The sequence below is a fragment of the Nuphar pumila genome, chromosome 5 (assembly GCF_984573655.1).
Source record: "Nuphar pumila chromosome 5, dmNupPumi1.hap1.1, whole genome shotgun sequence".
Classification (NCBI taxonomy): domain Eukaryota; kingdom Viridiplantae; phylum Streptophyta; class Magnoliopsida; order Nymphaeales; family Nymphaeaceae; genus Nuphar; species Nuphar pumila.
Genome location: NC_143253.1, coordinates 16,235,489 through 16,263,373, shown reverse-complemented (window position 1 = coordinate 16,263,373; position 27,885 = coordinate 16,235,489). Strand labels below are relative to the sequence as shown.

The 27,885-nt window shown below is 36.5% G+C and overlaps 1 protein-coding gene across 1 annotated transcript; it reads right to left on the bottom strand.

Moving 5' to 3' along the window:
* LOC149836934 (floral homeotic protein AGAMOUS-like) lies at window positions 1-26,976 on the bottom strand. Its single transcript, XM_090005672.1, has 8 exons — window positions 26,792-26,976; window positions 21,172-21,253; window positions 2,342-2,403; window positions 2,180-2,279; window positions 1,860-1,901; window positions 1,717-1,758; window positions 1,081-1,238; window positions 1-188 (listed from the first exon to the last, which is right to left on the bottom strand). Exons 1-8 carry the CDS (start codon window positions 26,971-26,973, stop codon window positions 176-178), a joined length of 681 nt encoding a protein of 226 aa, XP_089861798.1. The 5' UTR covers window positions 26,974-26,976; the 3' UTR covers window positions 1-175.
* Window positions 26,977-27,885: the final 909 nt, after the last annotated feature.

Genomic DNA, 27,885 nt, shown 5'->3' with positions numbered 1-27,885 from the left:
GTTTTAAATACTGAGAGAATGGTCAAGATTACACCACATCTCTATTGTGCCCCTTGATTCCTTTCATCATCCCCCCTTCTTTTCTTGATTGGAAAATAAATACATAACTGCAAATTTATAGCAAGATAATTGGAAGCATATTTCCACAAGAAGCCATCTTGAGATTCTGGGTTCCTTAGAAATCTCTTCTGCTTAATAAATGAAAACAAGGAAACAAATGAAGAAGATGATCAATATGAAAATTATTTTATTCAAAAAAAAAGACAAAGATGAAAACTGTCAGTGGCTGAAAAATATTGGTCAGCGGGGCCCAGTATCAAATCCCGCCAACACATGGGGCCCGCTGTTGCTTTATCATGATTGGGGCAACTAAGGCTGGGTGGTAGTGTCCTCAACCCGGAGTTTTACGTCGCAGGGAAGAAAGGCCATTAAGTAACCCGATTAGGGTAAGGGTTTTTCCATTTTCATTAAAAAGATTGTTTATCTATGAGACAGGTTTTTGCTATTATACAATACATGAGTTCATGAATGTGAATATTTGGGATGATTGCTGTCTTTAAAAAACAAAAAAAATCTTCTAAAAAAGAATATTTGGGATGATTGCAAGTGGTCATATGCTCGTGGTCTTGAAAATACTTTTTGCCATTTTGCTACTGATGAAAAAGTTCTGAGATATTAGGAAAACGCAGTCTACCTAAAAGTGAATCTTGTTGTGCCTCCATGATTTGGTTCATGTATCTTGGAATGCATGCTACACTCACGCACACACGTGCACACATAATTTTTTTAGTAAAAAACATATTATTATGCAATTATGATATCTAGGCAGGTTTTTCAAGAACCTCGGAAATAAATAATCTACAATTTGACAAAAATCTTAAGACTGAAAAAAATAGTTTTTTCATATCCAATCTGCTTTGTATAAAAAAATATAGCCTGTTTCCTAATAAAGTGGCAAATTGAATGCGCCTGTGGGGTCAGATTGAGCAAATGAAGTTTGCACCAATATATATATATATATATATAATGGAGAGAGAGAGAGAGAGAGAGAGAGAGAGAGAGAGAGAGAGAGAGAGATACCCAAGTTGCAGTGCCGTCCTTTCTTGGTGCGAGTAATGGTGGTGGGAGGGTTCCAATAGATTGACATGCTGGAAGGTCGTTGGTAGCAACTCATACTCTGATGGCCCAGCCATCATGCTTATGTGCTGTTGCTGATGCGCCCTTTCATTCTCACTAATCTACTTAATTCATGGCAACAAAAGAATTGATTCACCCATCAGTAGTTGCTCTGATAAAGTAAATTACATTATCACCAGAAGACTGATACAAACTTGGCCCAACTGGCCGGGGCCTGAGTCAGGACTAACTGTGGCCACAACCCAACTTGACAATGAGCTCTGAGCTCGGTAAGGACTCAGAACTTGGCTTAGGCATCTGCAAGGACATCTTGATAAGAAGTGAATCACTAAGAAACTCATGAAAAACTTAGTTTGAGTCAAAACCGAGCATCCAGATGTGCAGGTGCCTTTAACTGGTGGGCTTCATAAGGGCTTGGGTGTCGGTGGCCCGACCCGGGGTTTATTTTGCAGGGAGACAAGCCCATTAAGTAACCTGGTTCTATGCGAGGGTTCCTCGTCATAAAAAACTGAGCCTAATGAGTAATGACCATCACCTGTCTTTGCAAAAATCAATACATTTGGTGAGATATTCAATTACCTTCGCTCTAAGATACATATTCTCTTCCTGCAGATCATCACCCTGCAAGAAATATAACAACAATATTCAATATTCTTATTTGTTTATGGATGATTAGTGGAAGGCCAAAGAATATCGCAAGTAGTAGTTGAAAAGAAGTTTACCATTTTCTGCATGTACTGGATTTCACTATTCAGCAAATCATTCTGGTGACAAACGAATCAAATGTATACATCAAGTAAAACAGGTGATTACAAACTTGTATTCTGAAAAAATCCAATCATTACAATCAAGGTGGTGCAGCATGATACTATGGGACTTACAGGGGCCCATTTAGGCTTGCATAAAACATGACCCATTTGTGCTCATGCATGAATTATAACGTTAAGAAATCCTTGATGGGATTCATGATACCAACATCATTACTTTTGGGTCTCTACCTAGCCAAGACCTCCGTTCTGTGGTCTTTGACATGTGAGTATACCTTTTTGGATCTTATTTTGCCAATGCTTTTCTCCAATTTTCCCTCTAAAGTCTTGAGATCTCTTACAGACATTTCATTGATACCTTCACCCAGCATTTGCCTGCAGAAGCTTTCACGTTAGTAGCTCGGTAGTAAGGAAGAAAAAAAACAAAAAAAATTCACCTGTTTTCTTGTTGTATTTTACTGATTTGCTGGCGTAGTTTATATGATTCTTGTTGGTAATACTGCACAGAAGAAAATATAGTTAGCTACTAGATTTCAAACTGAACCAAAGAGCATTATTTGTTACACCAATTACAACCATAATGATGTTTGTAAAATAAACTTTTAGTGAAAAAGGAATGATGCCATGAGCATAAAAATTGTTGATTGAATGAATTTTAGAGAACACATTTGATGACAAGTTGGGCTCATCTGAGCTGTCATGTGCATTGCTCAACTCCTGAACATGGATGCCAACATCAACAAAACACATCTATATGCTATTATTCCTGGTACTGAATTTCTTAAGCATATTTCTAACTATCGATACCAGTGTAAAAATCATGTGCTAGATCCATTAGGATTCTTGAAGATTTTCTCAATGATGCTAAGGAGCAAGGTCACATGCTTTATTCATTCTTATAGTTAATTTCTTTTAAATCCTTGCCTCCTTCATTTCTTGTAAGATAATTTTATGATTCCCACAAATGTTAATTAACTCTGAATATGGTAAAATTCAAAACCAATAAATCAAATGTGCACATTATTGATTTCTTTTCTTACAGTGGTTCTTTGTAACATTTAAAATTTTAAAGTAAAAAAGGTCTTCTCTGTTAAAAGATAATTTGTAATTGGATCTGGATCCTATATGCATCCAGTACTAAAAATTCAAACTGACCTTATCCAAATTGGATGTCTACCATGTAAGTCGGTTACTTTGTACCCTTGAGGTTGGTTGACATTGCCAACTCGTAAAGTCGACAAGACATGGGATTTAGAACCCATGCTTATCCGCCATTAGTATTGTCTATAATGAACATGTACTTATCCTCCATTAGTAAAATGTGTCACCACTAGTATAAATAGGTGTAATGTTCCCGGTGTATCCAACCAAGCAATGAAGTGTTTTGTGTGATGTCTTGTATGCTTCAGTGTGTGCAATAATGTGAGAGAGTGCTCTCTTAGCCTCTCTACACTAAGAGTGTGGGTAAGTGTGCTTCCTTCTATGAGTGTCCCCTAAGTTAAGTGAGTGTTCTTGTGAGTACATGGTTGTCTTATAAAAGTGCTTCACGTGTGTTGTCTCTAAATGTCCCTAACGACCCATCGTCTTCAACTTATGTGATCCTTCACTTGATGGAAAAACCAAAAATCCCCTTCCGCCAACAAGTTTTGGTATCAGAGCTTTGGTTAACATAGGCTCATTTCTGTTAAAAAAAGATCTTGGCAACGAGTTCCACCAACTCTAGCTTCAACTTCTCGCAAAAATCAAGTGCCCGTGTTCAATGGCGAAAGTTACAATTTTGGAGCCCCCAAATGAAGCCTTTATTCATCTCAGAAGAATTATAGGAGCTCGTAAAAGATGGGTACCTTGAACCGGACGATGGCACAACCTTGGCATGTGGACTCCAGCAAAACAAAAAGAATACAAGGAGAACAGGAAGAAAGATGCCAAAACACTTCTGTTCATCCCACAAGGGGTAATTAAATAAATTTTCCCTCATATTATGAATGCATAACAACAAAGGATTTTTGGAATATATTATAAAATAGAATTCTAAGGTTCTAAAAAGATCATCTCTATCAAACTCCACTCTCTATGAAAAGAGTTTGATGCGTCGTTGATGAAAGAAAGTGAAACAATTCAAAAAAATCTCTCGAGTTGCTGAAATTATTATGAGCTGCAGAGACAAGATTGAAGACAAAAGGATTGTTGAAAAAATATTGAGGAATTACCATCAAAATACAACTATGTCGTTGCAGCCATAGAAGAATCCAAATACCTGTCAACTTTGTCTTTACATGAGTTGATGGGTTCGCTTGAAGCAATGAGAAGCGGATTTCTAGATTAGAGTTATAGAATCTAGAACATGCACTCCAAACAAAAATGAACATTGAAGAAGAAAAAGAAAGCACCAGCAAAAGCCAAAAGAAGCAGTTCAAAAGAGGATGCGAAATCAAACCAAAGAGGACGTGGTAGAGGAAGAAGTCCATATCATCCAAGGTACCAGAAGCAAAGCAGAAAATCTGAATATTACTGCTTTGTTTGCAAAAAGGCTGGCCGTGAATCCAAAGATTACCGATTCAAATACATCAGGTGCCAAATAACTAACCACTCTAAAAGCGATTGCTGGTTCAAAGAGAAAAATGAAGTGAATTTCTCTAAAAAAGAGATAAAACAAAAGAAAATTCTGGAGGTCATATGTTTTTCACTTGTATGAATGCACAACAAGACACTCAGGACGTGTGATACCTGGATAGTGGCTACAATAATCATATGACAGGTAACAAAAATTGCTTCATCAAATTAGATGAAAGTATTTGATCAAAAGTCAAGCTAGGTGGTGGAAAATTCCAGGAAATCAAAGGCAAAAGAGTTCCAGACGTGTTCTAGGTTCCTGCTGGCTTAGATCAAAATCTACTAGGCATTGAGGATGAAATTTTTTGCATTCTAGCTAGTAATGGTGACTTCAAGACACCACTTTTTTTATCGTTTATTGGGGTGTCTTTCGATGCAATGGTTTTTGAAGAATACAAAAGTCTTTTGTGTAGAAAGAGGATGAAATTTTTTGCATTCTAGCTAGTAATGGTGACTTCAAGACACCACTTTTTTATCGTTTATTGGGGTGTCCTTCGATGCAATGGTTTTTGAAGAAGACATTATAGGGTGGGGGCCTATCTTCGAGCGGCTCTCTTCTTGGGTGGCAAATTATGGTTGGGTTAATATGGAGTTAAGATTAAAACAGTTAGGCTAGCACTTGTCAAGTTGTTGTTCTCTTTGTCTGTGGGAGGAGGAGTCTACCCCTTATCTTTTCTGGAAATGTGACTTCGTCAGAGGCATGCTTGATCGTGCATGGGGGAACCTGAATCTACATTGGGACAATTTATTTATCCCAGGGTTGTACTGATTGCAAACCTCTTGAATCCCGAAGGTCATCGTTGGAAATTTGTTTGGAGGGTCTGGATTCTCTCTGTATGGAAATTAATATGGTGTGGGAGAAATAATCACATTTTCAGGGGCCTCAAAGGTGACTCTACAACGATTTTGGAGTCACTTAGATGGTCTGTCACTAACATGTCTCACAACAAATGACAAGGTCAACCACTGGACTGCATTGACAGTAGCAGGATAGTGATTTGATTTGATAACTGAGGACTGCGATCTTTTTTGGGAATGATTGGAACTCACAAGGGATATTTATCATGTGTGTGTATGTGTGCGTTCATGTGTGTGTGGGTGGGTGTCAATGGATATGTGTTGCTATGCATGTAGGGATGTTCATCAAGGCTCTGCTCATCGTTGCTCTGTGCATGGCCCACTCTTTATGGGCCTTGGCTTGATTTCAACTTTCTCTATGTGCATTTCTTGTTATATTTCATGCAAATTGTAGGATATACCTAGCATGGACAATGGAGTAGTAGTCTTTGACTCTCAGAGATCTAAAGCCTCTGCTAGTCGACTTTCATGCACTGGGAAAAACTCGCATACCTGTCATTGTTGTTCTAAAGAGCTTCAGAAGATTTGGATTTCTATTCTTGTGAGGATAGATTTATGAGAGGGTGTAATCTGCCATGTTCAAGTTCAATTTAGAAAGCTCATGTTGTCTTCCTATCTCTCTTTAACCATTGCTTTCATCAGAGGAGATGTTGGGTTCTTTATCATGGCAATACATTGGCTTGAAAGGAATTGCAAAGTCTTCAGGGTTGTGCTAGCTTCAATTGGGATACTGCACAATAAAACCAATCAGGAATTGAGGGAAAGGATGTTGTGCTTGAAGTGGCCTAGTCTGGATCTCAGCTGGATTGGCAAGGGGGGGCTATAGCTTGCCTTGTTCTCCATTCTATTTTGTTATACGGCTAGGCAGATCTGACCTCACATATCTCAACCCTACATGGCTATTGATTTCACTATTTTTAATTTTGTATTTGTTATTTTCTTTTTAAAGAAGTCTTGCTCTATTTTGGACTCTCTATTATCAACGTATAGTGGGTGTGATATCTCATCACACCCATTCATACATTATCTGTGATTTATACTAAAATGATATTTATTCTTAAAAAAATCTCTGGCATTTAAGATTTGGCCATCTCAATTATCAAAGTCTCAAACTATTGAAGCAAAAAAACATGGTGATCGGACTTCCTCATATCAATGAAGGAAAATAAATTTGTGAAGGTTGTGTCTATGGTAAATTTCATAGACTACCATTTCCAGTCTCAACTTAAAGATCAAGGTGCTCGCTCGAGTTGATCCATGCAGATATATGTGTACCAACACAAACTGAAACCCACCATGAAAGAAGGTATTTTCTACTAATCATTAATGACTATAGTAAAATGATGTAGGTGTATTTATTGCAACAAAAATCAGAAGCATTCTCCATTTTCAAGCAATTTAAAGCAATCGTGGAGAAAAAAAGTGGGTTCAAGTTAAATGCATTGACAACCGATCATGGAGGAGAGTTCACTTCCAATGAGTTCTGAAGTTATTGCAAGCAACATGGCATCAAAAGACAATTGACTATAGTAGGCACACCATAACAAAATGGAGTGGTCGAGACAAGTGATTGTTGAAATGGCAAGACATATGCTAAAAGGCAAAAATCTGCCAAATGTGTTTTGGATTGAAGTTGTAACTATTGTTGTGTACACTCAAAATAAAGCCCTTATAAAGTCCTTCCACAACCGAACTCCCTATGATAATTTAAACACAAACCCAAAGATAATTTATTTCAAAGTCTTTGGTTGTATTGCTTAAAAAAAAATCATGTCTCAAAACAGAGAAAAGTTTGATGAAAAGGGAGAAAAATACATCCTTGTTGGGTATAGTGACACATCAAAAGCATATCGTCTTTATAACCCAAAGACAAATGAATTGATAATTTCAAGGGATATGATCTTCAACGAATCAAGTGAATGGAGCTGGGAGTTAAGCTCAAGTCAGACATCTAAAATTGCCAAAGAAGGAGGTTTGAGAGAGAAGCAAGTTCATGACACACGAAGTCATGAAGAAGATGCAAATTCAAGTGACTCTGGATCAGATGCACCTCCAAGAAAGGTGAGGTCTCTCTAAAAAAATTATAAACCATGTGACTTGACACTATTTTCATGTGAACCACAAAACTATGAAGAAGAAATTAAAAATGATGTTTTAAAAGCAGCCATGAAAGAGGAGAATTTGGTGATAGAGAATAATCAAACATGGAGCTGGTAGATAGACCAAAAGGAAAATAAGTCGTTGGTTTCAAGTACAAACCAAATACAATGAAGACAGTTTGATCCAAAAGCATAAAGCTCAGCTGTGAAAGGCTACTCTAAAAAATTTGGAGTAGACTTTAATGAAACATTTTCTCTAGTTGTCAAGATGGAAACCATCAGAATTGTACTTACCATTGCAGCAAAATTGAAAGTCCCAGCACACTAACTTGATGTGAAATCAGCCTTTCTAAATGGAGAGTTAAAAGAAGTATATGTGGAGCAACCTCTTGGCTTCGAGAAGAAAGGAAAAGAAGAAAATGTCTACAAATTGAAAAAAACCTTGTATGGCTTAAAACAAGTACCAAGAGCTTGGAATATGAAAATTAATTAGTACTTCTAGAAATATGGTTTTCAAACAAGTCCAAGTGAACTATACCTCCATGTTAAGGAAGAAGGAAAATAAGATTTTATGATCATGTGCTTATACATGGTTGACTTGATTTATGCTGGATCGACTCCAAAAATGATCACAAAATTCAAAGAAGCCATGATGAAAGAATATAAAATGACTGATCTGGGAATCATGAAATATTTTCTCAGAATCCAAGTTAAGTAGTCAAAGGGAGAGATCTTCGTCTCTCAAGAGAAATATCTTGAAGATTTGTTGAAAAAATTCAACATGGCAAATTGCAAATATATAAACTCTCCAATGGCAGTAAATGAAAAACTCAACAAAAATGATGGAGCAAAGAAAGCAGATGCACTGATCGATGTACCGCAACCTAGTCGGATCCTAAATACATCTCACCAGCATAAGGTTTGATATTGTTAATACAATGAGCATTGTCTCTAGGTTTATAAGTGAACCATGTAATCTTTATTTTGCAGTAGAAAAAAGGATCCTGAAATATCCTCAAGGCACAAAGAAACTTGTTATCAGGTACATTGCTAAAAATGATACAAAGTTGATTGTGACAGTGATTGAGCATGTTCAATCAATGATAGAAAAAGTACCACAGGCTATGTATTTTGGCTTGAAACTAAAGCAATTTCATGATGTTCAAAGAAGCAGAGCACAATAGCAATGTCATCAGCTGATGCAGAATACATTGTTGCAACCACAACATCATACAAAACAGTTTGGCTAAGAAGAATCCTATCAGATCTACTACAAAAACAAGAAGGTTCAACAAGCATTCACTACAATAACAAGTCTGCCATTCCCATGACAAAAAATCCCATGTTCCACAGTCAATCAATGCATATAGATCTTCAATATCATTATATCAAGGAATTGGTTGAAGGGGAAATCTTACCCAACTTCATCCCTAGCAAGGAACAAGTAGCTTACATGTTTACAAAGCCATTACCTATGGATAAATTTGAAGGTTTTAGATCAATTTTACAAATTACGAATTAAGGGTGGATGTTAAAAGATAATTTATAATTAGATCTAGATCCTATATGGTTCTAGCACCAAAAATCCAAACTGACCTTATTCAAATTGGTTACTTTGTAGCCTTGAGGTCGGTTGAGATTGCCAACTCGTAAAGTCAGCAAGAAATGGGATTTAGAACCCATACTTATCCTCCATTAGTATTGGCTATAATGTATAATGAACATTTAAGTATGGTGGTAAATGAGTGGTGTAAAACGTGTCACCACTAGCATAAATAGGGTAATGTTTCTTGTGTATTCAATCAAGCAATGAAGTGTTTTATGTGATGTCTTGTGTGCTTGAGTGTGCGAGCAAAAAAGTTGAGTATTCTTGTGAGTACAAGGTTGTCTTATAAAACTGCTTCACGTGTGTGTTGTCTCTAAATGTCCCTAATGACCCATCATTTTCATCTTGTGTGACTTCTCACCATCATCCACTTGTTGGCCAAACCAAAAATCCCCTTCCGCTGCACCAACATTCTCATTCTCACCATTGTGAGAAAGCTTATCCATGTATTCAAACCTGACTATAATAAGAAAAAAATAAATCAAACTTATCATTAGGGCTAGTAAATGAGTTGAATGAATCGAATAGGGCATTCTTGGGATTGGCTCGTTTCCTAGTGGATTGAGGACTCCTATGTGGCAACTGGTCCTATAAGGTGCTTGTTCAAGCCATATCTCAACAATAAAATGTTGTAGGAAAAGATAAAAATAATGGAAAAAGGAAACTCCCTTTTAATAGTTGAATGACTGCAAAATTGTGTTACAACCACATCTCAACATCATGATCGTTACTAAGGTCCTTTCAACAAGGCTCAATCCATCGTGTTATAGCCCCAGGACAATGTGCTTTTATTCCTGGTGGTAGACTCCTTGATTGTTGCTTGGTAATGCATAAAGCAATTCACATGATTCACTCTACCCAAATGGAAGGCCTTTCAATCTAAAATTGATTTGGAAAAGGCCTTTGACTCTATTAACTAGTCATACCTAACACAATGCTTGTAAAATATCGGGGTGAGCCACCTCTCTTTCTCTCTCTCTCTCAAACCTCCAAAGGAAGTGCATATGTACCCCAAGGGAAAATACCTCCTCTCTCTTTATTTAATGTTCCAAAGAAAATATATACATATAGTCTTTTTCTTATAACTCAGAACCCGCCCCCATATGATTTGCATTCTCATCTCATATGGGTTACCAAAAAACAAGTTTTAAGGACTTCTATATAGCAACTAGTCCTACAAGGCGCCTATGTTAAAGCCACATCTCAACAATAAAAAGTTATAGGAAAAGTTAAAAATAATTGAAAAGGAAACTCCCTTTTAATAGTTGAATGACTGCAGAATTGTGTTGTAGTCACATCTCAACATCAAGATTATTACTAAGGTCCTTTCAACAAAGCTCAATTCATCGTGTTATATCCTCAAACTAATAGTCCAATGTGCTTTTATTCATGATCATAGACTTCATGATTGTTGCTTGTTATCACATGATTCAATCTACCAAACAGTAGGCATTCTTACTGAAAATTGATTTGGAAAAGGCCTTTGACTCTATTAGTTGGCCATACCTAACATAATGCTTGGAAAAGTTTGGGGTGGGCCATCCTTGCATTCTATGGATGCATGAGATATTAAACACCGCGTCGATTGTGGCATCCATAAATGGGATTCACAATGGCTTTGCAATCTCGCATTTGTGCCAATTCCAAAATATCTTTAGCATATTTTTCCTGAAACAAGAACATGCCTTGAAGATTATAATAAACTTCACTGCCTAAAAAATAATGTATTTGACCCAAATCTTTAATAGAAAACTCTTGATTGATTTTTTTAGTAAACCCGTTAATAATCTCATTATTGCTCCCAGTCAATATCATGCCATTGACATATATGAGCAAAATTAAGATTCTACAATCATTGTGTTTGACAAACATTCAAGGATCTATGGTGCCACAAAAAAAACCTAAATTAGCAAGAAAATCACTTAACCTTTAGAACCAAGCTCTTAAGGCTTGCTTAAAGCTGTAGAGCGCCTTTGTTAGTTTACAAACACGCTCGGGATTGTCTACATCTTCATATTCAGGGGTTGTTTCATGAGGACTTTCTCTTTTAATATCTCATGAATGAAAGCATTTTTGATTTCAAGTTGTCATATATCCCAACCTTTTACAGTAGCAATGATAAGACGGTCATAATACTCCCTGACTTTATGATGAGAGAGAAAGTTTCATAGAAGTCAATTCCCTTGATTTGAGTGAAGCCTCATGTAATAAGATGGGCATTTAAGCGATCGGGGCCCCAATCAAGCCATAGCTTAACTTTATAGATCCACTTTGACCCCACAACATTGTCTTTGGGTCTTTTAGGAATAAGATCTCAAGTGTTGTTTGAGAGAAGTGCTTTCATCTTTTCATCCATGGCTATCTTCCATCTTGGGTGAGAGAGGGCATCCTTGATGTTGTGAGGTTCCTTAGGGACAACTTTGACAATATTATGAAGCCCAAGATACTTAGGGTTTAGTTTAAAAATGCCATGCATGGACCTAGTATGAACCCGATTTTCACTTTCATCGGTACCATTTAGATCAAGTTCCAATTGAGGAGTTGTAACCTCTACATTAATGTCACTACTTTCTATTTAAGCAGACTGATCGTCATCGAGTTCCCCTTGAGAACTAAACATCCCTTCATTTTCATGAACCGTGAGTTGATGCTGCAACTCATCCTCAACATAATTTTCAGAATCATTATTTTGACCTTGACTGTCATTCTCTTGGGTGTCATGATGTTGAATCATGCAATCCTCATTCTCAAAACAAGGATATCCGCTGATATGATCAGATGCGTTGTTGGGACTGTTGGTCATGAGGGGTTTACTGTTAACAATGGTTTTAAGGACTTCAACGTTAACACTGGTTTTAGGGACATCAACGTCCCAACTGGGATAAGTTTTTATCTACCCTTCAACTTTATTGTTTTGGTTTAAAAGGGTTGGTTTTTTAAAAGATAAGCTCGCTTTGTCAAAAATGACATGACGTGAAATGTATATTCTCCCAGTTGGAGGATACAAACATATGTAACCTTTGTAGTGAACATTGTACCCTAGGAAAACACACACTAGAGTTTTTGGATCAAACTTGTTTTTACATCGACTTTCAAAAACATGTAAAAAGGAATAATCTGGGTGAGCATCGTGGAGTTTGAAATAAGGAGAATTATTTTTCAAAAGCGATATGGGTAGCCAGTTTATCAAAAAAATAACAGCAGAAAAGGTGTCAACCCAAAATTGTTTAGGCAAATTATCATGAAAAAGCATGGTGAGGCCCAAATCGGTGACAATTCTATGTTTTTGTTCATAAACCTCATTTGGTTCAGGGCACTTAGGACGAGATCTACCTCTTTATGCCAAGATTATCTAAATATTTAATAAAATTGGTGTCAACGTATTCACCACCTCTGTCGGATCGAAAATTTTATATTTTTTTTCAAACTATCGTTCAACAAGTTTGTGAAAATGTTTGAAACATTCAAAAGCATTAGATTTCCTTTTTATCAGGTAAAACCAAGTAAAACACTAGAAATCATCAACAAAACTAGCATAGTAACAATAATTTTCTCTCGATAGAATAGGTGCAAGTCCCCATAGATCCGAATGAATTTTGGCAAGGGGTTCAATTCTTGTGCTTTCGAATTTTATAAAAGGAAGTTTGGAAATTTTCTCAATTTGACAGCTAAAACAGAAAACGTCTTTATTGTTGTGTTTGAAAAAAAATCAATAAATTTATTCTCCTTCAAAATGCGAATGGTATCAATATTGGCATGAATGATATGCTCGTGCCATCTTTCCTCTGTGGTCCTCTTGAACTGATTAGCAAAATAGGTTGAGTGTCCTTGCTCCAACTTGTAGAGTCCTCCTTTTCTATTCCTTGTGACCACTATTCGGTTCATCGCACTATTCTTTATGACACAACCAGAAGCAGAGAATTCAAACACATGATAATTTTGTAGTCAGTTGGCTCATATATATATGATCTTTCTTAATTTTGGGAACATATAAAAATTTTCTCAATGTAATTGGTGACAATTTAGAGTTAATCTTAGTGTCACCAATATGAGAAATGTTAAGCTTCTCTCTATTCCTACCATAACACAATCATGACCAATATATCCTTTGAGGTTAAACAACTTACCAATGTTACTTGTCATGTGGACGTTGTCATCAGTATCAGGAAACCATTCTGAGTCTTGGCTATCAGCTATGGTTAAGGCAGCAATGTCTTGAGGAACCTCTTCGGATTGAAAAACGTGGTTGAAGTAATTAAAGAAGTTGATGGCTGAGTGATTCTTTTTGTTACAGATTTGACAAACAATATTTTCATATTTCCTTTCTTTGGTACCACTATAATTTCTTTGACTTTGAGCAAGCATTGTTGATTAGCATCTTGTCCCTTCTTCCCATCAAAAGTATTGTTCGTTTGCCCATTTTCACAACCTGTATTATTATTGAATTTTTTATTCCCTCTTTTTTTAGGAACATTTTGATGAGCATAAAAAGCAACTTGAGGAGGGGTATATGCTTCTTGGATCTTATTCCTAGCCTCATGTCTTTGGAGAAGTAACGCCACCTTCATATATTTCATATATGAAGGTACAAGAGGCTTAATCATTGATGTGACAAAGGATTCGTATCCTTGACCAAGCCCCTGAGGAAGCCAAAAGTCCTTTTCACTGTCCTCAACAGGCTTTCCTATGGCTATAAGGTCATCGCGTAGTCTCTTGAAATTGTCTATGTAGCTAATAAGAGAATCATTTTCTTTCTTCAAGGATGTTTTTTAATGCATCAAATGGAATTTTGTCTCTTGAAAATCTTGAGCAAAATCATCGACGAGGGTGGTCCAGATATCTCTTGATGTCTCCAAGCCGACCACCAATCCGAGAACAGCCTCAGAGAGAGAGAGTTCCTGTGATCCATCCTCTAATTAGGCAGTCAGATCTGTGCCAAGCAAGGTAAGATGGATTTGGCACCTCAGAAACCTCGACACTCCCTTTGGGCAACCTCTTGATGGTGGCCTTAGGTGGTGATATGTCTAAATTAAGGAACACGTGCAGATCTTGACTTTCAACCAGTGTTAGGATCTATGTCTTCCATACCAAGAAGTTACTATGGTTGAGTTTCAGTGTAGCGAAGTTGGACACGTTTAAAGTGGTCGGGTATGAGACTTTGAGGTTTTTCTCATACTCGGGATGCATCAAGTGTTGGAAATAAATTAAACTTGAACAATGTTTCTAGAATTATTGAGCATATACAAGCTTCTAAGAGTCTTCTAGAATTATTGAGCATATACAAGCTTCTAAGAGTCTTCTAGAATTATTGTGTATGTACAAGTTTCTAAGAGCCTTCTAGAGTTATTAAGTAGGTACATGTTTTTAAGAGTCTTTTGGAGTCTTAATACATCTAGAAAGGTCTTACTAGTGCTATAAAAGCCTAGTCTAAAAGTCATTGTATGAATCTGAAGTGTGAAGAGCCTTTTTGAGTAAAAAGTATTAGAAGTCATTCTCCATTATCGTTCTCCACTTTTTCTCCCCATTCTATATTTTATTCTCTTCAAATTGGTATTAGAGCTTTGTTTGATTAAAATGAATAACTCGATTTCTCTTCCTTTCGTCTCTCAATTAGTCAAAGAAAATTACGACAATTGGAGTATCCAAATGAAAGCTATTTATGGATCTCAAGAATTGTGGGAGATAGTCGAAAAAGGCTATGTTGAAGTTGAAAATGAAGAAGAAATGTCACAGGCTCAAAAAGAGAGTTTAAAAGCGTCGAGAAAAAAAGATAAGAGAGCTCTTGTAGTAATATACCAAGGAGTAACCTCAAATGAAGTCGCTTTTGAGAACATTGCGTGTGCTACTTCCTCAAAGCAAGCATGAGAGATTTTAGAAAGTTTATTTAAAGGTGGTGAAAAGGTAAAAATGGTCTGTTTGCAAACTCTTCGAGGAAAGTTTGAAGGTTTGCATAAAACAGAGTCGAAATCAGTTTCTGATTATTGTTCACGAGTATTGTCTAAAGTTAACCAATTAAAAAAAAATGGTGAAACTATGAATGATGTTCGTGTCATTGAGAAAATTCTTTGTTCTTTGGATTCAAAATTTGAATACACTGTGGTAGCCATTGAAGAATTAAAGAACTTGAATACCATGACCATTGATGAACTTACGGGCTCGTTGCAAGCTCATGAAGAAAGGCTAATAAAAAAGAAGAAGTAGTTTTGGATCAAGCATTCTAGTCAAAATTGTCTCTAAATAAGAAGGAGAATTTCAAAAATCAAAGAGGTCGAGGACGTGGTCGTGGAAGAAGTGAAAGCTTTAGAGGAAGAGGCTCATATACTCATGGAAGAGGCGATTATTCAAGCAAGGAGACTGGCTTAAATCAAAATCAAAATTTCAAAGGCTCGCAAAGAGGAAGAGGTCGTGAAAATCAAAGAGGGAGAGGTCGTAGCTATTTTGAATGCTATAATTGCCACAAACCTGGTCATATGGCAAGTGAATTCTAGTACAAGAAGGAAGAAAGGCATGATGCTCGTTTGGTGTATAAAAACAAAAACTAAGAGCAAAATCATGACACTTTGTTTCTTGTGTCTCATGGTGGAGATCTTGATGATGTTTGGTACATAGACAGTGGTTCTAGCAAGCATATGAAAGGTAAACAAAATTTATTTTCTAAGTTGTTTGAATCTAATTATGGTGAAGTTAAAGTAGGAAATTGAAAGACTTATAAAGTTAGTTGTGTTGGTGAAATGAAGTTCAAAACAAAATCAGGAAAAATGGAGAAAATGTCTGAAGTTTATTTCGTTCCTGGTTTGAAAAATAATTTGCTCAGTGTGGGGCATTTTTTGAAGAAGGGATATGACATTCATTTTCATGACATGACTTGCTACTTGTCAAAGAAAAAGCAAGTTATTGCAAGGGTTGGAGTTGCTTCAAATAATATTTTTTCACTCACTCTTCAAAATAAAAATATGTCTTGTTTTACTAGTATTGATAATGGATTTTCTAAGCTATGGCATGATAGATATGGACACTTGAATTATAGAAATTTGAAGCTTCTCTTAAAGAAGATGATGGTCAAAGGCTTGCCTCAAATTGTTCATCTTGATGAAGTTTGTGAAGCATGCCAACTCAGAAAGCAACACAGAAATTCATTTTCTCCTCAATCATCATGGCGTGCAACAAGACCTTTGGAGCTTATTCATTCAGATGTTTGTGGTCCGATGACGGTGACATGTTTGGGAGGTAATCGTTATTTTATCTCTTTCATTAATGATTACTCACGAAAAGTTTATGTGTATTGTGTCAAATAAAAATCTGAAGCTTTTCAGAAATTCAAAGACTTCAAGGCAGAAGTTAAAACATTTACTAGGCTGAAAATCAATACTTTGCGGATTGACCGCGGAGGTGAATATTTTTCAAATGAGTTTGAAAATATTGCAAGGACAATGGTATTCGACATGAGATCACGATCCGACATACACCATATCAAAATGGTGTGTGTGAAAGAAAGAATCAGACAATTATGGAGATGGCCAGATGTATTCTTAAGAAGAAGAAGTTGTCAAGAAGATTTTAGGCAGAAGCTGTTTCTTGTGCAGTTTATCTCATTAACAGATCACCAACAAGAAGCTTGGAAAATTGCACACCACATGAAGCATGGTATGGTTCAAAGCCTATTGTTCACCATGTTAAGGTATTCGGGAGTGTGGCTTATGCTCATGTTTTAGATGCTATGAGAAACAAGTTGGATGATAAATCAGAGGAGTGTATTTTCATAGGCTAGAGTGAAAGAAGCAAGACTTACAAGCTGTACAACCCAGTGACAAATAAAATTGTGATCAGTCGAGATGTTCGATTTGATGAAAATTCCATATTTGAAGACTTGGAGGTTGAAAAAAAAAAATTGCCTATCTTTCCTTTTGAGTTTGAAGAAGAAGAGAATGATCGAGCATTTGAAAATAATGAAAATGGTGCTCAAGCAGGAAATTCTTCTGCTTCCTCAAGTTCTTCATCGAGCAGCCCTATAAGAAAAATGAGAAGCATCTAAGAATTATATGACATCACAGAAGAAGATAGTTAGAATGATGCCATATTTTTTGCCTTCTTTGCAGGTGAAGATTCAATTTCTTTTGATGATGCATGCCAAGAAGAAAAATGGAGGAAAGCCATGAAAGAAGAAATTGGTTCAATTGAAAACAATGATACATGGGAGCTTATAGATTTACCACCACACAAAAGTTCTATTGGAGTAAAGTGGGTGTACAAGACAAAGATGAATCCATATGACCCTATCAACAAACACAGGGTAAGGCTGGTAGCAAAAGGGTACACGCAAAAAGAAAGAGAAGATTTTATAGAGGTATTTGCTCCTGTTTCAAGACTTGAGACTGTTCGTTTAATTATTTCTATTGCTGCTCAGAATAATTGGAAGCTTTTTTAAATGGACATAAAATCTGCATTCTTGAATGGTATTCTTAATGAAGAAGTCTATATTGACCAACCACCTGGGTTTGTCAAGGAAGGAGAAGAGAAGAAAGTGTACAAGTTGAAAAAAGCTTTGTACGGGTTTAAGCAATCACCTAAAGCATGGTATAGCCGCATCAATTCATATTTTGAAAAATATGGATTTCAGAAATGTCCATATGAGCATACTCTCTACATCAAAGTCAATTCGGAAGGAAGATTTATTGTTGTAAGTCTTTACGTTGATGATCTAATTTTTACAGGGAATGATGTGCAGATGTTGAATGAGTTCAAGAACTCAATGATGGCAGTGTTTGAGATGACAGATTTAGGTGAATTGCATCATCTTCTTGGTATTGAAGTTTATCAAACAAAGAAAGAAATTTTTATTTTGCAGGAGAGCTATGCAAAAGAGATCTTAAAGAAGTTCAAGATGGAGAATGCTAATCCAGTTTCGACTCTATGCATTTCAGGTTTGAAGCTATCTAAAGAAGGTGAAGGAAAACTTGTCAATTCCACTATGTTCAGAAGTTTGGTTGGAAATCTAATGTATCTCACATCCACAAGGCCTGACATTATGTATGTTGTCAGTTTGGTGAGTAGATTTATGGAGAAGCCATATTCAAATCATTGGGAAGCTGCAAAAAGAATTCTAAGATATGTGAAAGGAACTATCGATTATGAATTTTTTTATGAAATTAATGTTGCAGTCAACCTTATTGGTTATACTGATAGTGACTTAGCAGGGAGTGCTGATGATAACAGAAGTACTTCAGGTTATGTATTTAATCTTGGAAGTGGAGCAATTTCGTAGAGCTCAAAGAAACAATCAATTGTTGCGCTTTCTACTACGGAAGCAGAATATATTGCTACATCTTTTGCAGGTCGTCAGCTAATTTGGTTGCGTGGAATTTTAGAGAGTTTGAAGCAGAAGCAAAATAAGCCAACAACTCTTTTCTGTGACAACAACTCAACTATCTCAGTTGCGAAAGATCCAGTTCTTCATGGAAGGACTAAACACATTCGGATTCGGTATCATTTTCTGAGGAAACTTGTGAATGAAGGTGATGTTCATGTGGAGTACTGCAAAACGAAAGATCAGATGGCAGATATTTTCACAAAGCCACTTAGTGGACAAGTCTTCAAGAGAAATGCAAAAAGATAAATCATAAGGAACAAGTTTAATTTAGAAGAGGCATTGTTGGGAATAAATTAAACTTGAACAATATTTATAGAATTGTTGAGCATGTACAAGCTTTTAAGAGTCTTCTAGAATTATTGATCATATACAAGCTTCTAAGAGTCTTCTAGAATTATTGTGTATGTACAAGTTTCTAAGAGTCTTCTAGAGTTATTAAGTAGGTACAAGTTTCTAAGAGTCTTTTGGAGTCTCAATACATCTAGAAAGGTCTTACTAGTGCTATAAAACCTAGTCTAAGAGTCGTTGTATGAATCTGAAGTGTGAAGAGCCTTTTTGAGTAAAAAGTATTAGAAGTCATTCTCCATCATCGTTCTCCACTTTTTCTCTCCATTCTTTATTTTATTTTCTTCATCAAGTTGGTTTGGTATGTACTATCTTCAATGGCCCAACATTGTATGCTACTGTTTTTAATGGCGAAAAAGCTGATTAAGAGGCTGGTGAGAGTTTTTCAAAACTTTATATGGATAGGGACGGATCAAAGCAATAGGCTTATTTTGATGAGATGTAATTTCATAGCTCAGCCTTTGGGTTCTGGAGGGCTATATAAAGGACTTGAGTAGATTCAGTCAAGCTTTGCTTGTCAAATAGTTGTGGATCGTTACAATTGAAGAATCCCTAGTTTTTAGTGTAATGAAGGAAAAATATGACATTAGAGGATGGCCTTGGCAATGAAATGAAAAAGAAGTTTGGGCTTTTGGAAAGGTCTTCTTAAGGTATTGGCCAGTTTCATGCAAAGGATTAAAATTCAAGTGAGTAACAACAATTTTATAGTGTTTTGGATGGACGTTTGGTGTGCTGATATTCCTTTGAGATAGGAATATCCACTTCTATTTCAAGTTTCTAGAGGTGGTAGTCAAATGGTCATTTCCCTAAACTCAAACAATATGGGCTGGGATATTGTGTTGAGGAGAGAGCCGAACAAGTAGGTTTTGCAACAACGATGGGTAGCTTTAATGCAGCAACTATTTCATGTTCATTTCTTAAAAAAAAAGAACTATCTCATGTTCACTTGTCAGAAAATCAAGATGTTTTGAGATGGAAATTCTCTCATTCTAGTCAGTTTACAGTGTCATCATGTTTCCGGATTCTCAACCCTCAGTGTGCTGCTCCCTGGCCCAGCAGGGGGAGGTGGCCTTCTTCCTAGGGGCTCTTTTTTGACTGGTTGGTGTTATGTGATAGAGACTGATGAATTTATGAACAAACATGGTTTGATTTGCCTAGTAGATGTACGTTATGAGATAGGGCAGAGGAAACTACGTTCCACATATCTGCAAAATGTTTCTTCATTCAAGAGAGCTTTAATGCATGTTTTGGGGAGATGTTACGATCGAGTTTCTGGAAAAAGCATTTTGTCGCCTAGAGTCCTGATGATATCAGCCCGTGAGAGGCTGGAAAAGGAAACAAGTGGATGTTTGCCTGGTGATGCGGGCTACTTTTGCTTTGGAGAGGAGTTTGGTTAGAACATAATAGCATGGTATTCAGGGGTATTGATCTCCCAACAGAAGTGCTCTTGGCAAGAATAAAATGGGAATTTAAGAAGAGGCACAAGATTAAATGGCCAAATGAGGAGCAGAGTTGGCCGAGTCAACCGAGACTATGAATTTCTTGCTTTTGAATGCTGTATTATTGCTTTGTAACTGCTGCAAGTGATATCTCATCAGTCGCTGCTGCGTACGAATTCTACCTATTTTATGCAAGTTGACTTTCTATAAGAAAAAACCTTTTTAATAACATATACTTGATGGTGCTCTAAACAATTTTTAATGGCACTTGGTTCAGATATTAAGGGTTAGACATCTATGTATGGAGCAATTATTTCTGCCATAATAATTTACTAAGTGGATATGTATTTTATGAACTAATAAACAAATAAGCTTTCCTAAATTTAAAAGAGTAGTTGGAGCTCATGATCAGGATATCTTTTGATTTGCTGTTTTATTATTATTATCCCCACAAACCGGTGATGCCTCGTCACTGCCAACTATTCCTGATTTTCATGCTTATCAATGATACTTAGTTATTGTTATTATTATTTTCAGTTCTTCAATTTGTGAAGGACTATAGTACCACGTTCTGCTTCCCTTAAATTATTAACTGGAATAACAGTATGAAGCATTTGGTAATTTAAACTTTGAAGGGGCCCAAAGCTATATTCTTGCATTAATATATATAGTTTTCAAGAATATGGTTGCGCTTCTCCCTTGTAGATATCAAAAACCAGTTATAAGTAATCGGTTGGTTAGTTTCTCCAAAAAGAAATTGGTTGGTGCATGAAACTTCACGTCGAAAGAGTACTCAAAGTTGACAGCACAAAGCAACTGTGATTTTGAAAAAAGAAAAATATAAAACTAACACCAATTAAGTCATGAAATATTGTGAGTTTTTCTGAACTTTTGCTATACCCACTAGGAATGCAAAGAAGAAGAACCAACAGAAACTTACCTGTGCGTTTGCTTCAGAAACAGTTCCCGAGTTCGAACTGTCCGCACATGCTTTCTTGTACCTATCAATTGTTGCCTTAACACTGCACATCCACAACCATTCATGTTAATATACCATCTAGACTGCATATAGTTCAACCATGGGGGGCTATCATACTGAAAACTTAGAGAGAGAGAGAGAGAGAGAGATGAGGTCTTTCTATACATTAGTGCCCCATTTATTTTATGCAGATATTTAATCTGCATGGCTTCTAAATCTACTTAGTATTACGAATTTATTGCGGGGACGTTCAAAAAGTGGTCTCTTTCCAAATGGGAGGTATACTGAACAAGAACAGTGGGGCAGTGGGAAGTAGCCTGCAGGAGATCCCATTCCAGTTTGGCATAGCAATATATTGGTCTGAAGGTCGACTGTTTGTTTGGAAAGTATCTTTCTGGAATTCACCATCCTTTCCAAATTCCCATATGATGAAATATCCAATGTCATTTCCTGCTGGATTTTTTTCCCTCTACTACATTAGAGAAAGTAAATAAACATGAAAGCGGTATAGGAAGAAAACACTATTAAGAGGTGTAAAGAAAAATATAATTTCACACTGCCAATCTCCATGTTGAGCAGTTTTAATTAGGTTAAAAGTTTTAATTAAGACTGTGCTTGACTTTTGCTCAGCACTATAAGTTCTTCAAATAACTTAACTATGTAATATTTCCAAAATAAAAAAAAGGGAAAACTTTACGGGATAACTGAATAGTTAGCACATCTAAACACGCAACGCAACCCACCAAAACCGCTCAACATTGCTATGTGCAATAAACATGCAAGTATTAAGAACAATGAAACATTGTTAATTACAAACTAATCACTCCATCGCTTCAACTCGTAAATAAATTGCAATGAAAGCCTTTCAACTCGTAAATAAATTTAGATAAAACTACTAAGAAAATAGATCCAAGTTTCGGTTCACATGCAACTAAGTAAACTTTGTATCTCATAATTCAGCAAGAATACATGAAACACATATTATCCACTTGAGGTTGTGTGGTTTTCCGTTTATCCTCGTGATCAGGATAATTCGGGAAATTGCACCATGTGAAAAGGCACAATTATGCTCATATATCCCGAAATATACAATTTATCTAGACAAGGTGTGCGACCAAACAGACGATGTGAGTAACCAACCTGACACTGTTACTCATTTCAAAAGAAAGAAAAATATTCGTTTGCTTTGCAGGAAAAAGGAACAATGGTTATTATCCAACGGGTGAAGAGAAAAGCATGTATACCTCACGCAGCCACATGGCACCCATCAGTACGATCCAGGCGGGATCGTACGGTACGCTCTTACCTTAACATCCTCGACTTATTATTGGCCAGGGGTGCCACGCTGGCACGTGATCCCGCGATATGATTGGCTGGTGGACTCTCGACTGACACGGGGGTGGCGAATTGGGATGGGCTCGAGGCAAATCTTGTCCAAACCCAAGCCCCCATTAAGAAACCGTCAAATCCTACATGACCCCCAGCAAAAGAGAGAGAAACCCTAGACACCCCTCGCCTGTGGAAATGACTACCAAAACCATCATCTTCACAGTAAATGGCTAACATGGTTCACTGTCTTAACCTACTAAGGAGAGTATTTTTGTCATGGTCACTTGTTTCCCCAACTACAACAATGACAAATCTGGAGAGAGAGAGAAACCCTAGACGGAGTACCAAACCCATAAACTTCACAATAAATGGTTACCATGGTTTACTGTCTTAAGGAGGGTATTTTTGCCATGGTCACCTTTTTTTTTTAGAGGAAAAAAAAAAAAAGAGTGACCATGGCAAAAATTTCCTCCTTAAGAGGTTAAGAGTCTTAAGACCAATGTCAGAATCGGCCCTGAGTCGTTTGGCGAACGATTCAGCTGTATCGGCCGGTACCGATACTCAAGTCATTCGTTTCGAAATTGCCAAAAAAAAAAAAAACATTAGACATGTGTCAAAACCATCAAAATAATATTTAAAAATCTTTTAAAAACTATTTTTTAGTACTTTTTTCATTTATTAAAAAACAGCCGATATGGCACCGATACTGACGACATTGCTTCAGACAGTAAACCATGGTAACCATTTATTATGAAGATTATGGTTTCTGCCATGGTCACTTGTTTCCCCAACTACAACAGAGACAAATCTATATAGAGAGAGAGAGTAAATAAAGATACTAATATTATATTATTGTACAATGTCATCCTGCTTCCTGCAGTGGTAAGGCTGAAGCTCCCCATGCAAAAAACGTCGTACAATCATCCCATTGGCTCCCCAACTGTACCATTGCTTCTTCCCTATGACCTAGCCTGTATAGACTACAGTACCTTCCCCCCTCTCTCTCTACAGGGCCATCGTTGCAGATGGGATGGGGAAGAGCTTGAGTGGCCTAGTTAAAAATGATGTATTCTTAAGAGAAAAGAGTAAAAGAATATATGGCATTTCTTAGGAGGGCGGTACGTACTGCAATGTGTGTTAATTGTTAGCCAAACATAGAACTGCCATTTCCCCTTCTCTTTTTTAGTTTTTTTTTGTTAATATATGCTATCAGGGATAGGAACAATGGATACAGCCGTAGTGGAGACACTGTCAAAAGCAGAAAAGGATTCTCTTTCTGAAAGAGCATTGGATTTTGATGTTTTAATAGAATATAGGGTTAGCTTTATAAAAAAAAGAATATAAGATTAGATTGATAAGTTATGAGGAAGAAGATTTGATTGCAGAAACTAAAATTTAGTGGGGGGAACGGCAAAGACTTCATTGAAACCTTTCCAAGTATAGCAACATGGATATATTTGCCTTTCACCAGTTAACAAGGACCAAGATTGAGTCTAATATTGTCATGTAAGGTGAAACCTTTCTTACTTCAGAGAGCATATATGATTTGATGTTTTCAATTTGTTGGCCGCCCAAACTTAGTTAAAAAAAGCATGAGATTAGAAGAACAAGAAAAGCCAAAGAAAGAGTTATCGTGTCAAACGCAAACACTATACCTATTCATCCTACAAATCGGTACCAAATTGCCAACTCATCAAAGTCCAGAATCTCAGGATTTTCCTAATACAATGTCCCAGATTTTCTCATTATGGATGTTAATGACATCTACAGAAAAAAAGTGGAAAGCATTCCATCCACAGAAAGCTTGATTTTTTTACTTAGCTTGTTACAAAATATTGATGAAAAGACCAAGCACAAAAAAGAAACCCCAACTAAAAAATATCATGATTCCGATGTTTAATGAAACTTTTGAGACTCCAACACACCGTTTGGACTGATATGCTGTAGTTTTATGTCTAATATCAAAACGATCTTATCTCATTTTAATGTCAACAAGGCTTCTAAAATGATAAAAAAATCTTCCCCTTTTTAGGAGAATGTATGATCATGAATGATTGCAGTAGAAACTTTTCATCATGAAAAAAAATGAAAAAACAAAAAAAGAAAAGAAAAAACTAAACAGAGACAAAAACATGAATCAGATCAACTCTGATGAGAACCACGAAACCGAAATCGTGCTGATGACGTGAATATGATTCCTAAACCGAACTACCACCAAAGGGAAGCGCCAAAGCAACCCCGGAGAAGGGTAAATTGGTAATTGATGGAGCACGAAGACTTGGTTTTAGACAAGCCGTGTTCTCAAATGCAGACACAGTTAAAATGGCCAGAGAACAAAAAAATCAAAATCCCGATTTCGCCATTATGGATGTGGAGCAAAATGCTATACCACCTTTCTAAAATGTCAAAAATACCCTCTTAATAAGGGTTTTCTAATGGTTGGTTGCCTGCCACTATCTTGGGAGAGAAGATAATAACAACCTTAACAATGATGAAAGCACTCTATAAATCAATTGCTACTAAAGAGAAGGGAACCCAATTAGATTTTTAAGAGAGGTGATTTGTCTCTGCTGAAAGCTTGTCTAAAAAAAAACTTGAGTAAAGTGGAGAGAAGTATTGCAGATGTGAAACCAATGACAATTAGGGATTATAAAAACTCAAAGTTTGCTTACAGAAACATGTTATACAACAGGTTGAGGTATGTGACACAGTGGCCTTATTGCCATGAAGGGGTCGTGAGTGCTTTCTTTTTTTGAGAGAAAAAAGAAAGCACTCACAACCCCTTCACAGTAAACAAAGAGGTTTGGTGTCTGCTGCATAGAACAAGGGACATGTATGGTATTTCTAGGATATTCAGTAGAAATGATGATGGTGGTGATGATGACGATGATGGGGGAAGGAAGGAGGGTGTGAAAAAGCAAAATGGAAAAATATAATCAACAGATTATGTGGGTTTGAGCAAGAATCAAATGGGCGGGGTGGTACGTGGGCTCAAGAATGGACTAATGAGAGGATGACGTGATGAACTAAAACGGATTTTTATTGCTTTCCTTTAATCATAATAAGTCGAAAGCATAACGTTTTATAAAAGAAAGAACAGGCGGAAAGGAAGACAAACCCACTCTCACGGGCTGCTGCTTCCCACTCTCGCAGAGAGAGAGAGAGAGAGAGAGATTTTAGTGGATTAAAAAGTGCTAAAGTTTCTGATTGACAGACAAGGTCTAGTACAACCGAGAAAATATTTTCAGGATGTTAAATAGATCAGGAATTCGCAAGAAGAGAAGGAATCCAAAAGGGGTAAATCTGCACAAAAAACCAAAATGGAAATGACATCTCATTCTTCTGTCAAAAAAAACTTCTTGTTCAACTAGATCATGCTCAAATCTAGGGTTTCAAAAATAAATTAAACATTAGATTTGAGCATGGTCTAGTTGAAATCAGGCCCATTTGATCTCTAAGACGCATAAAACGTTCAAACTGTAGGGAGAAGATTAAAGGACAAAATAAAAAACTTAACAATGATGCAAATCTCAAAAAAAATGTTCATGGAAACAAAACGGATGGAAATAAGGCCGCATCAGTAGTAGAAAATAAACTACTTTTCTTCATAAGTTTGGTTATATTCAGCAAAAGAGATGTTTCAAAGTAGAAGAAATTGACAAAAACATGAACGGGAAATTACTTGAGTGGAGTAAAGGCAGAAAATCCAATGAAGAAAGAAAAGGTCTAAAATTTTGGATAATTTGAAACACAAATCTATCTTTTTCTGTTTTTATTCAAATGAAAATTGGTATCCTCAGTGAAATCTACAAGAAAAAAAATGAAAATAAAATTTTCAAGAAGGCCATTTTCATTGGAGGCCTCTTTTTGATGAGACATTGGAGGCCTGTTAAGAATATAGATTGAAACAAGTGAGATGCACTATATGCAAATCAGAGTAGAAGCGCCCAATCTTGCTTGGATAAGCTGATAGACTCCCAAATTTATTAAAATTGGAAACAAAAACGACGAAGAAAGAAACCTAAAACAAGCAAAATAGTTAGCCGTCAAAAATTAAGGTGCAGCCATCAACTCAAAAAACCTGAGGAAAGATACAAGGAAGAAATTTTCTCTTCCTAGGTTTTCCATATAATTCAGGAAAAATAAACATAAATCTGACTAAAAAAAGGCAAGGAAGAGCAAGAGACACGATCAGAGAGAGAGAGAGAGAGAGAGAGAGAGAGAGAGAGAGAGAGAGGGACCAAAGATGAACCTGTTGTTTGAATACTCATAAAGACGGCCACGGCTGGAGAAGATGATGAGGGAGACCTCGGCATCGCAGAGCACCGACAACTCGTAAGCCTTCTTGAGCAGCCCGCTCCGGCGCTTGCAGAAGGTAACCTGCCGGTTAGTCGTGTTCTCTATGCGCTTGATCTCGATCTTACCTCTTCCCATCTTCCTCAATTCCCTTACCTCTTCTTCTTTCCTGTTCTCTGTTTGAAAAAATGACCAAATGGGGAGTTGGTAGTTTTTAGTAAAGAGGAATAGGCAGGGGAGAAACGGAAAAGTTAGACGAAAATAGCTGGTAGTGTTTGTTTTCAGCTTACTTACAGAAATGGAGATGAGTGAAACGGGAAATAAGAAAGCTAAGAGAGAGAGATGGGTTCTCTTCCCCCACAACTACTCCTTTTTAATGTTGTTGATGCTACTGCTGCTATTTTTGTCCTATTTTCTATTTACTATTCGTTTATTTTTGGTACACAGGGTTTATTTTCATACATTGTATGGATGGAATAGAGAAGGAGGAAAGGAACGTTTTGGAAAGGCAGATTTTTAAATGAGTTGAATGGGACATTGAATGATCCAGTTGTAATCAAGAGATCATGATCTAAATGTATTCCTTTCAAAAAAGAAAATATTTCAATTTTCTCATTGCCGATATATATATTTGACGTATCACTTTAATTGCTTTAATGAAGAGATTGGCATATGTAAAAGTTTATATGATTCACTTTTGACAAAAGTATGCATGTGCAATAATGAACATTTGCACTATGTATCATATTGTTCTTGTTCTTTATTCGGTAACTTTTTGGTGCTAAAATCATGTGAAAGATTGACTAGAAGAACAATTATGTTCGCTTTGTTCAATTTTCTCCCTCTTGTTGAATATGGCACTTTTGAATAAGATGGATTTTATAGTAAATTCTTTAGGGAAAGGATGCTCTTAGATGAAAAGATTTGTTTAATTTGTTAGACTACAAGAAGTCTCAGTATATCATGGGCGTGCAAGCTTCGACTGCATGTGTTGTTACTTTACATTAGCCACAACCTTCATTTATGTGTGGTTAGGAGGGAAAGATGCTC

Excerpts from the sequence above, each read along its gene's own strand:
- LOC149836934 (XM_090005672.1), bottom strand. The coding sequence starts at position 26,973 with ATGGGAAGAGGTAAGATCGAGATCAAGCGCATAGAGAACACGACTAAC. Across the intron at positions 2,404-21,171 it reads TTTCTGAAGCAAACGCACAG|TATTACCAACAAGAATCATA; the intron begins GTAAGTTTCTGT and ends TCTTCTGTGCAG. Across the intron at positions 2,280-2,341 it reads AAAATACAACAAGAAAACAG|GCAAATGCTGGGTGAAGGTA; the intron begins GTGAATTTTTTT and ends AAGCTTCTGCAG.